This window comes from Astatotilapia calliptera, chromosome 19 (genome assembly GCF_900246225.1).
Source record: "Astatotilapia calliptera chromosome 19, fAstCal1.2, whole genome shotgun sequence".
Classification (NCBI taxonomy): Eukaryota; Metazoa; Chordata; class Actinopteri; order Cichliformes; family Cichlidae; genus Astatotilapia; species Astatotilapia calliptera.
In genome coordinates, this window is record NC_039320.1 from 26,761,113 (window position 1) to 26,773,173 (window position 12,061).

The 12,061-nt window shown below is 42.9% G+C and overlaps 1 protein-coding gene across 14 annotated transcripts in view; it reads right to left on the reverse strand.

Annotated features, from left to right (window-relative positions):
* The window catches only part of LOC113012390 (ryanodine receptor 3), a 107,828-nt gene extending 96,009 nt beyond the window's left edge, over positions 1–11,819 (reverse strand). For all 14 annotated transcript variants that reach the window (XM_026152551.1, XM_026152557.1, XM_026152559.1 and 11 more), the window contains exon 1: positions 11,372–11,819. In XM_026152551.1, coding sequence (XP_026008336.1) covers positions 11,372–11,419 — 48 coding nt within the window. In that variant the 5' untranslated portion in view covers positions 11,420–11,819. The remainder of the gene's footprint in view (positions 1–11,371) is intronic.
* Between the last annotated feature and the right edge of the window lie 242 nt (positions 11,820–12,061).

The window sequence follows — 12,061 nt, forward strand, 5'->3', positions numbered from 1 at the left end:
CTCAGTTGAAAATGCAGAACGCTACAGTTCACCTGAGGATAAAGTTTATATAAGAGATAAGCCCTGTAGGCAGAACCAACCTTACTCAGGTCTGGAGATATTAAGACTGTCTACATGCCTCTGTAGCAAAGGAGTGAAGCAGGGAGGCTATAAAATGTTTGACTGCACCTTGCAGCACTACTTTGCCTCTCTGGCGGTGGCTTAATCTGAAAAGCTAAGCAAGCACTTTCGCTCCTTCCTTTCTTGCCTTCCTTTAGGTCTATGCAGGCTATTTTATGAAAAAAATACCTTGCAATGTTTCTACATGCTTGGCATTGAAGCATTACAGTGACTACGGAAAAAGATTGGGGTGTTATTGCATTTTTCCCCTGGCTACATGATGACACTGGGGAGCCTCGGGGGCAAGATGTGACAGCACTGTAGCTCGGGCTTGCACCAGAAATCAAAAGGAACAAACTCTTTTCCACTCCTCTCTGCAAAGCAGCGTCACTTAACAAGGGGATTGAGACTCTTTGTGGCAGAGCACACGGTAAAGGAAAATAGGCTGCTTCTACCCTTCCACAAGCAATGTGTTTTATTTTTAGGGTAAGAACCTTCTTGGAGGTCCGAAGGGAGAGCAGCACTAACAGGTGCATCTATAACCTTTCTATGTGCAGCAAGTCAAGCATGATTTTTGACTCACTTTTTCAACTTGTGACACTAAAGAAAGTCCCAAGTGGTGTGGGATGGATGGAAATTATGCTTTGCTTTCAGGTCAAGAACGGGAGGTGCTGGATATGTGACCTACAATATAAAAGAGAGCAGTGATTGCAGTTAATTTTGCAATTTCATAACCTGGTTCAGCTCTACATAAACACAAATTATGTTTTAACATGTTTCAATTTATTTTAGTTTTTTAGTTATTTATTTTATCTTATCTCATTTGAATTTTCTTTACTTATGCTATTAGCATGTACAGCACTTTGTGAACTCTGGTTTTATGTTAAAGTGCTTTATAAATAAAGGTGGTATGATATGGTATGGTAAATAATTCAACATTTGAGGACCTGCCAATATTCTGACAGCAGCAGACTAGCTCAGAGTTGTTGTGGACACAAATGGACAAAAACATAAAAAGCAAAGTTGAACTGTAAGTGCTAATCAAGAGACCTCTAAGAAAATTCAATTTAAATTTTTGCTCCAACAATCAAGTCCTGCTGAAAATCTGTGTTTGTGATTTGCTTTGATTTCATTTGTGTACTCTCAGAACAGTTGCTGAATGGTTGCTGGCTGTTGCCCTATATGACTTGTCTCCAAACACTCACTCTCCAAGCTGTAGTGAAACTTGAAAAATGCAACACAAATGCAAAAGGACAACGTTGGCCTTCAAAGTCAAAGTTGTGCAACCATTAAATTTTAAACCGCACACCTTTTCTCTGTGAATCTCTCCGTTTCAGGTTGTTGTACTTTTTAGGGTTTAACTACCACTCGGTGAGTGTTTGCAAGCATGTTGGTGTCCTTAATGACTCCTGACCTATTGAAGTCCACATTGGACTTACATTGGAAATTAGCGTTAGCAATATACACACACATGTTAGCCTGCATTAATGCGTTTGTAACTCTCAGGATTTTGTCTGTATTTGCGCCTTAGAAATACAGTCACTTAGACATGACAATAAATACTGGTGACTGTAGCTCAGGAGGTAGAGCAGCTCATCTACTGATTGGAAGGTTGGTGGTTTGATCCTTGCCCCCCTCTAGTCTACATGCCAAATAACCTTGGGTAAGATATTAACCCATAAAGTTGCACACTTATGCATCCAATAGCGTGTGAATGTTAGTTAGAAAGCACTTAAAATCACAGAAGAAAGTGCTGGTGCTTTCAGTACTCTGGGAGAGTAGAAAAGCGTCATGTCTATGGTAAATATTGTGCTACAACATCCGCTAGCTAGTTTAGCTTAGCATAAACTGGAAAAAGAGATTAGCCATAACTAGTCTAAAGCCATATACTATTTACCGTACAATAGACAGTCAAAAACACTTCCGGTTATATAGAAGTCTATGTAAGTGTCCCTCAGCTCTCTTGCTCTCTGACTTCAGTAAAGACTTTCCTGATGACTTTATCGGCCCAAATGAAAAGCACTGCTTGTAGCGTTCTAGCTTCAAACCACATAATTAGTCAGAAAGGAGGATAAACAGGTGTATTCTCATATGCTAACACCTTTGTTGACAATCACAAACTGTCAATCAACTGAATGCCGCGTCAAACTACTTCACAGTCTGATCCACCCCTTTACATTTTCAAAACAACAAGGTGGCAGTGAGAAAAATATACAACTTAAGGTTTCATAATGGGAATTTCCTAATCACTGATGTCATGGTGACTATGTCCAGCTTTATGTGCAAAGAAACCTCTACTTGTGTTGCTATTTCAAGGCCAGTAGCAGTTACTTCCAATGACTGGCTTCCTATGCAAGCCAACCATTGCCTCACAAATAGTTTGAGTTTTTCTATAATCAGACAAATAAGATATGACGTGTATATTTCTTTACTTCAGATGTGCAGGACAACTGTGTGCCTGACATTTAAACAAGGCAAATTTTCTATTTCTCATATTGTTAATGAATTCAAACAAATGCAGTCAAATTTCAAACTTTGAGAAACAGACTTCTGACCTGTTCTGCATAATCCTGGAGAGACTGACAGTATTCCACTTGTCTCCTACACTGTATATGCTCTAACAGTGGTCACAGTGTCAGCTTCTCCAGGATAAAAATATCCATTGTCCTTTAAGGCCTGACCTGATGAAAATTCTTCAGAGCGCTCATCTCCATGCATGTGAGCATAGCCATAATGTGCCCCTGGCACAGGAGAGGGTTAAGATTAAACTACAGCTGAGGCATCACTGTGTCAAACTCGATTTGTTCAGGGACTTGTGATGCTGACCAGGTGAAGGGTTTGGGTGTCAAAGCTAAAGCACCGCTGTGATTCAAAGTAGAGGAGCGTACAAGAGTAGAGAAAAGCATCCTGAGGTAAAGAGACTTGAATTAGTAGCAGTTACCAAATGTGGAGTCAGGACACCTCAGTGCATGTCTTGAAAATGCAGGTGTTGGTGCAGAAAACAGCATCTAATTCCAACGTTCTGTGGCAGCCTCTTGTAGGGTAACTTTTACTGCATAAAAAGAATCAGCCCATAGCACTCTGACTTGTCATACATTTAAGGAAGAGCTTCTTAAGAGCGTATTAAGGGAAAGTTGTAGTGTCAGCTCCTCAGTTATACCGCCACAGTAACGCTTCTTTGAGCTGGGAGTGAGTGTTACTGAGGGCTGAGCAATGCTGCAGATATTTAGCAGGGCAGAAGGATACAAAAGCTCCAGCATTTCTCACCTGCAGGCTTAGACACAGACCTAGCTATAAAGGTTGCCTCTTTACTGAAGCACTGCAGAGTCCCAGCAGAAAGTAGAGCACACAAAAAAGCTACAGTATAATGCAGAGAATGCACTTGAAAACTAAAAATATAACACAGCACTGGTAAGTTGGATATGTGTCAGCAAGCATGTGTGTTGCTGTGATTGTCTTTGCTGGAGCCCATGAATCTCCTGCCTCGCTTGCTGCCGGGGCAGAATAGTACTTTATGTTTTTATAACACACATTGTTGACTCTGCAGCAAAAAGACCCAATAAAAAGAGTGATGCCTCCTTGTCTGTGTTGGCGTGGTGCGACGCGGGGGTTGTTAAAGAGGTACGAATCTTTTATGAGTAACGCTGTCAATATCAGTTGAAAGGGCCGAGACTTTGGCACCCGCCTCGAGGTGGGATTTTCTCAGCATAGCAATTGTTGCTGCGCCTGGATGCACCTATGCCATCCCGCAAATTACCCAATTACACTCCCTCGGTCGACTCAATCAAGATTCTTCACTGACATGCTCAGGTGACACGGCTGGAAGTGTATTACCCAAAAGCATAAAGACCTGGCGTTACAGTTCAGATAACCGTCAAGGTTCACTTTAAAATAAATCTGGAAAAAGGATCTTAACTTCTGCAAAGTGAGCCTCAACAGCAGCAGATTGCAGCAGTAAACACTCTTCTAAATGGCTTATTAAAGGCCTAACAGTGGTAACAGGCCTATCAGCTGCACAGGTAGGAATATCTTAAAAACATCTTAGCAGACTGTGTCACCTGACAAATGTACCATTTCATTTTTTTACTGAATTCACAGACACAGCAGTAAAGGCCATCAGTACATCTGTTTTCATTTTATTTTTTTTCCATCTGATGCACCTGATGTATAAATCTTCAGTGAATACTGCACTGTGTTCATGGCTACAGATTCAGACGAACATCTGTCTTGTTTGGCAAACACTTTAAATGAGCCAAATGTTTTCTCACTGGGTGGATTTGGTGCTATTCCTGCAGGTAATTAAAAATGGGAAGATGATATTTTTTCAATACATTTTGAGGCAGCAAACTCTTTGCAGAGTGATAGAACTCATGCAGCACACATATTACTGTAAAACAACTAAAATCATGAAGTGAATGAGAAACTAAAGGACCACTACAAGCAGTGCTTTTTAAACTTGTATTTCCTTTCTTGCCGAGATTTAAATGAGAAAGTAGCTTCCGGTATTATGCCTTTTAAATATTTAGCTAAACACTAGATTTAGCTTAACAGGAAGAAGGAAACAGCCTTGATTAACCTATAGCTATAATTAGCTATAATTTAAGCATGTGAATGACTCTATATAATTGTGTATAAAAAATGGTCATTACCACTGTTTTTCAGACTGCTGTTCTGAAGCCTAGAGTTCAGGATTTTAGTCACTGTAGTGTTTTTGAAATTGGGTACGACCATATTTGGATGAGGCAGTAAACAGTAAACTTCTCTAAGGTATCGCGCTAGCTACCTAACTTGGCTAGTAAGGTTCATGCTAGATTAAATGTCACATGGGATGCTACTTTGGCTAGTGAGCGATTAGCTTAAAACGGCATGTACCTCACACAAAAACTGAACTGCCACCTTAGCTGTGTCCCAACTGGACACAGTTAATGACTGTAGAAAACATGGACGACGCGACAGCTTCCCAAAACTGAAGCCAAAACGTCTCTATCGCCCCCTGGTGTCTGGCTGCAGTATAGGTCATAAACCCCACCTCCTGCATGTTAGCGGATGGGACTGGGGTCAGATTAAAATTAAAAATTCTCCTCAGATAATTTTTTTCCAAAGATGCTTTCGTTCATTATCAGTAGTTACGCTGATTTATGTTCAAGGGGTCTTCTTTCTCATAAGTTTGATTCTAATTACTACCATAATGCTTTTAAAGTGGGGTGCAACGTTTTTTAGAGTCATTGGTCTTAACTCAGACTGTATTAACCGAATTTAAGTGGCCAACTTACACAGTTACAGCCATGTGAAAAAGAAAGCTTTCACGGGGTTCTCTGAAAAGCTAAGTGCACTGTTGATGCTTCCATGAGAATAAGGAGAGTAAGCAGCAGCCAGGTGCTGCTAATCAAATGACCTTAATTAACTGATCATAAACAAGTGTAAGCACCTCTATAAAAGCAGAAGTTTCAGCAGTTTCTGGAGTTGGTTGTTGGTTTTGAGCATTAAAGGTGTGTTAACAGAATGCCACTATTTTCCCAGGAGTAGACATCCTAGTAAATTCACCCCAAGGTCAAACCGTGCAAAGCTTTTTTTGTAAAAACAGCCCAATTGCTAGATCTCAGGCTCTTACAGGCCTCAGAATATTAAATGCTAAAGTTCCTGACTGTACAAGTAGAAAAAGACTGAACATGTATGGCTTGTTTGTAAGTGTTACCAGAAGAAAGCCTCTTCTTTCTAAAAAGAACATGACAGCACAGGCTAGGTTTGCCAAAATGCACCGGAACAAATCACAAGACTTCCAGAACAATATGTTTTGGACAGACAAGACCAAAATAGAGATGTTTGGCCATAGCACCACATTTAATGAAAACCAAACACAGCATATCAACTATCAGCACAGTGATGGAGGGCTAAAGCTTGGCCCAAAAGGGGCTGTGCAAGTGGACAATGATCCCAAGAACACCAGCAAATCTGAATCAAACAGAGTGACTGCAGTGAGTGGGCCAAATCCAACACGGTGACATGAGAGACTGAAAATGTCCTTATAACAGAAAATTATTATTTCAAGTTACTGCTGAATCAAAGGGTGCACTTAGTTTTTCACATGACTCTATATACAAAGTCATCCACTGGATAGTTTTTATGACATTAGCTGTAAGAGAGCAAAACAAATTTTTGATATTAGGGTGTAAATATCTCTATTTGTGCTGCTAATTTGGGCATTTTCACGTTACTTATGGAGATTGACCTGTTTTTGGTGCAAGGCTCAGGTAACTCTTAAATGAACTGCAGTTTCTGCTACACACTAACAAAATTGTGACCTCCAAAGTCACCAGTGGGGCTTTATAGATTTCAGTTTTTATGCTAACCTGAAGAGAAATCTTCTATATTCTGCTCTGAGACAAAACAGTTCAGAAAAAAGTACTTAAGAGGAAAAGCCAAGAACTGCCTCACAAGCAGAAATCTGTATCACAGATTTTCTACAATCAATGACTAATAGATAGCTACAGCTTTTTAGAGTAAAGCATATCCCGCAACACAGAATATGCTCGAGTGTGCGAGCCAACATTAACTGCCAAGAAGCAGCAGCAAAGAGAAGCCCAGAGAGAGATGGGAGACGGCCCTGGTAATGATGGAGGAGGCAACAGCAACCAACAGGCTAACAGTGGCTGGAGGAGGTGGAACCTATGAGGCTTCTGCTTCCTTTGACTTATGGTGTTTAAGGCTTTTGCTGCTTAACTCCAGTCAATTGTTGGGCCGTGGCTCAAATACATCTATGCTGCTTGTAAAGATAAGAAAGAAAATCATTTTGTTTCTGGATAAAGTGAACTGTGTCGGGAAAACGCAGTTCAGGGGAATAAAGTGTACGTTAGTGTGGATTTAAATGGAAATTTGTTTGTTTTACACAAATGTGGCTTAAACAAGCATGTGAAAAGAAAGTGATAAAAACCCTGCAGTGAATTTTATTACGTATGCTAGTTCCAATAAGAAAATCGAGAGATAAAACAGATCACTTTTCACATCCTTTCATAATTTAATTATAAAAAAAAACTTCAAGCATATTGAATTTCATGCTTTTTCCCTCTGATGTTTTCCAGCAGTCACAATACAGATTCTACACTGCCTTATTAAATATTCAATATCCGAAACGCCAGATCAATCAGGCCTGCTTACCGCACGCCACTGACATTGCTGAGGAAATTTCTTCATTTGGTGGCACAATCAATAGCTCATTACTGCAGCTTTACACTGTGTTGTCTCTGGGCAGGCCCTCTGGCTTCATTCCAGGCCTATCTGATCTGTCCATCTTCATCACGCAACACAGAGAAACAGCCTCCTGCTGAACAACAATTACACTCTTAACCTCACACCAACTTATCGCTCTGTAAGTTGAGTTTTTTATGAGATGGAGTGTGATGAGGCTTTATGATCGTGTGCGTATTTGAGCAGTGATATGTATATAATGCATCACATCCTTTTGATTTCACGCGCGCCAAGCGAGCAGGCCAGAAATAAGAATTAAGTATGCAAACGTGGAAAGGCAAGCTTTCACACAAAACATCAGTTCTCTGCTTCGAACACACAAAAACACAAACACCGGTAAGGCAACACGATGGGGAGCAACAAACAAAGACATTTTTTCGAAATCGCTTCCTTACAAAGCTTTTTCCCTGCGCTCAAAATCTGCACCATTATACTCGAAATGCCTTTCGCTCACTAACAAAAGTGAGCTATTACTTTTTTAATTCAACCGTGAAATGACAGAAGCACTCATCATAATAGCGTTAAAGCTCGCCTCCTTGGTGTCACACAGAACGCGGTGATGTGCTGAACCGAACTTCCCGTCCGTGGAATAATTTCATGGTCATCTCTAATAATTATACAAAGACCAAGTGAGTGACAGTGCAAGCCTGCCATACTTGTGGCACTCAAACCCTGCACAAACAAGTACCCCAGTATGGATATATGAATGATGAATGGTTGGCAGGGGCCCACTCTCAGCTCTGAAAGTTTCTGACTGCAGAACAAGGGCACCTTTGGTTGCCTCTGGATCAGCGTGAGGCTCCTTCACCCTCGCACTCTTGCTACTATCTCAAATTGCAGATGACATCCTCCAGGAAAGACACGTGATAATAACGTGCACAGCTGCAGTTATTCACAACTATGCGATTAGAGGGAAATGAAAGTTCATCTGCGGGGAAAGGAGCTGAAGAAAAACATGGAGGAGAAAAGAGCAACAGCAGCGAAGGAGCAGAAAGGAGACGCACAGGACGAGCGACCTCTGGCACCGAGGCCGCCGGCGCGCGGCACACTCAAAATTAGTGTTTTACTGAGATTACAGACTCCTTTCTTTTTTCTCTCTCTGGTGCTGCTTGTTTAGGCTCATTGCTTTGCTTCTTCTGTGCTGCTGCGCTGGCAGTCATCGCCTGGATGCAAAGTGAGGCCAGTGCCTTCACATAAACAAGCCGAGCGCTGCCACAGCGCATTAGTCACAGCTCAGGTCTGGCCTTTTCAAAGTCGCTACTCCTACTCAAACTGCTAATAGAGCCCCAGAATTTGATATTAGCCTAGCAGGGATACATCCATCAGCGAAGCTGTGCGAGTGCCCTCATGTGCGGCTAACAGGGTGGTTTTTGAGAATTAAAGCGAGAAGAGCGGCGAGCATCAGGACCGAAAGTTTCTTAAGGCCCCCCCTGCTTTATTCCCCCTCTTCTTTCTGCACTAATGACACAAGCAGGCAAGCAATTCATTAAAAAAACTACCCTTATATAATGAGCAGCCTGAGCAATGTGACCATAAGCTGATATTTTTTCACTATAGGGCCTATTACAAAGCCACTGCTGATGGAGCCGGTGCATTTGAGGACATTTGCAAACAGGGCGAACACAATGCCTGTGGAATATGCAGACTTATTAAAGTCTCTGCACAGCCCCTCGCACCCTTGGACATTAAACAGCAGTTTGTGGGGGAAGCTTCTGTCAGAGTCTCCTGGCTCACAATCAGCACCGTTCCTCTTCCTGTAACATCAAATTACCCGTGGCTGAGATATCCCTGCTCTTTCCCTCTCTTCCTTTTATTTCCTCCCACTGTGTTGGGTTTATAGGCAGCAGTCCGGCAGGGGTAATTTCTGCTACCACTCCAGGGAAATTACTTTGTGTTGTTAGAGAAAAGGCAGTTTGCGAACTGCTTTATCAAGCTCCCCGTCTCAAGTAACAGTCAACATTTCAACGCAAGGAAGAAATACAGCCTCAGCATATCTGTGCTTATAAGTGCGCTAAGTGGCATCAGTGCAAAGGCAAGAATAGTCACCGTGGGTGTGTGTGTGATGTTTTGGATAGGCATATGTGCATCCAACTGTGCATTTGTTTCTGCAGGACTGCTTTCATTGCCCGTACATCCTCGCACACATATCTGTTCTGCTCCTCTACGCCGAGCGGTTCAGCTGTGCCTTACTTGGACTGATGAATAATTTCTGCACTGTGCTCTGCTGTGGCACGTCTGGTGCAGCCTGACTGCACCACACAGCTACAGCTCCGCATTTGCATTCAAAACGCACACACTCACACTTTTACACTGATGAGCACCAAGCATGCGCCCGCCGTCCCGACACCGTCCATTCTGCCAGACGCTTCCCTGTGTGGAGGATGCAACAAGCCGCTAAAAAAACAAACAAAAACAAAAAAAAAGCAACAGCAGTTTTCTATTACTCAGTGTCATCTTGCTTCTGCTTCCAGAGTTTACGAAAATTGCTCAGTGACGCGCCAACAAACTGGACAAAGAGCCAAGCAAGGAAAAATCCGCCAATTCCAAAACTCTCACCTGAGGTTGACTTTAAAAATCTTAACTCTGGATTTGTGGCATTTAAATTCAAGGCCGGAAAAGAGAAGAAACGGTGCTGAAATGTCAGCTCTATTTTGAAGTGGCAGACATGCTGATGTGGTGACCTCTATGTGCTGTGGCTAAAAGGTTGGGGGGCTGCAGGGCAAATGAGCAGGGGGTATAAGCTTACTTCTGAGTGAAAAGGAAGGGGCAGTCTTGGATTGTGGTTTCCAGTCTTGCTCATGCCTCTAAAGTCACATTTTAAAGCTGGACGTCTCTAATTATCCGACGCTGCTGTAAAATATCTAATCACTAATTAAAATGTCATTTAAAACACCTCTGTTCAAGTCTTTAAAAAAGGCTGTAATCTGCATAACACAACAACAACGTCGCTACTGTGTGTGCCTCCAAGTACAGCAGGTTGTGCATCTGTAAGCAGCTTAATAAAGGGAAACCACAAGCAGCAGCGCCAGTGGTGTGTGCAACCGAACACCTCCTACTGTCTCTGGGTCTATCTGGAAGACCTCCAGGTGCTGCGCTCCTTCATCTATCCGAGACTAGCGTGGAATTTTTCGGGTATGATATGCCTCTCGGTGCGTTTTTTCGTGGATGAGCGGGTTGTGTCAACATCTATCATTGTCAGCAGTAGAAAGCGTTCCTCTCAGTCCAAACACAGCTAGATATTTACGAGCTTAAACACCCATCCTCAGCTAGAGAAATCCATTTCCACTAAGTGGCAAATATTTCCACTGTAGTGCGGAGCTAGAGCCAAGGAGAGAAAATAGTCTTCAGCCCGTTTAATCCTAATCATACACTATTTAATGAGCATACAATACTGTCTGTTTATGTTAGCTTTGTCTCTGACGAGTAAGACAGCGTTGGTAATCTGGGCTGGCTGCAGTGAGACTGTGATTATTGCAAAGATGCTCCTTCTTAGTTCATTTGCATAGACCTTTGCTGCTGCACAGGAACCCTGGGGCGACTGTCTGGACAGGCAGTGTAGGCTGCCAGGCTACCACGTTAGTGCATTATACAGCACACTGGTTCAGAGGTCCATTTTTTTCTCTTCAAAAACAAGTCAATTGACGCTGACAGAACAATGAAGCCTCTTGATTCAGTGAGCCATTTTAAGTTGGATCGCAGAGCTCGAACTGCCAAACTGTTACCACATAATGATAACAGGTAAGTTTGTCAGCAGAAGAGGGGGAAAATACCGCTGTGAACTTCTTAGCGGCAGAGATTGTACGAAACACAATAGCTGTCAGTGAACGATGCGCAAAACAATAGGGCACTGTCAACGCCTGTGAGATGTGCAAAGGGAGAGGGTTATCGAAAGCTACATGACAGAATAACATCTGTCAGTAAATCAAAGTGGCAGCCAATCGACAGGAATAATCTCTCACACACTCACACAGAGAGCTACACATATTCCCACAGCCATCAGAGCAGCGCTTACAAGTAATGTACTTACAGTTCTGAGGAACTGGATCTCATCCTCTCCTTCTCCACCTTCAGCCATGGCTGCAAAGGAGCCTGTTCAGACTCCGCTGGCTGCCTTCTCCTGTCGAAATTAGCATATAGCTAATCCACGGCCATACAGCGGGAGACTACCGCAGCATGTGTCACTCAAAAACCCCTGCGCTCACGCCCCTGTGCTCGCCGCCCGGAGGAGGAGTGTGTGTCAGCATCGGAGGGCTGGAGCAACTGGGGACGGGTGCGTGGCGGGGAAACGGGGAGAAGACGAGTAGCGAAAGATGCTGGAGAGGGGGGGGGGTATGTGTCTTCGACGTCACCGTCAGACCTTATTAGCACAAGCGGGAATATTCAAAAAATCGACACGCGCTTTCCGTCTAAAGCTAATTTCTTTCCCGACACGCATGCTAAAGCGTGGGGTATAGCGCGCCCTCCCACCACGGCGCACGCAAGAAATTCACGCTAGCTGCCATTTCCAGATCAGCACCATGGTCAGCACCCCACTACCCGCACAGGCTTTCAGTGTGGAGGGTCCTGCACTCACCCTGCAGAGGACGGGATTTTATTTATTTATTTATTTGTTTTCCTTTTTTTCTATTTTTTTATGTTGCCGATCATTTCTAAATGTTTGAGGAAGTGTGGATATGACTATTGTATAGAAAATATGTCACTGCTACCGCTGAAGTGC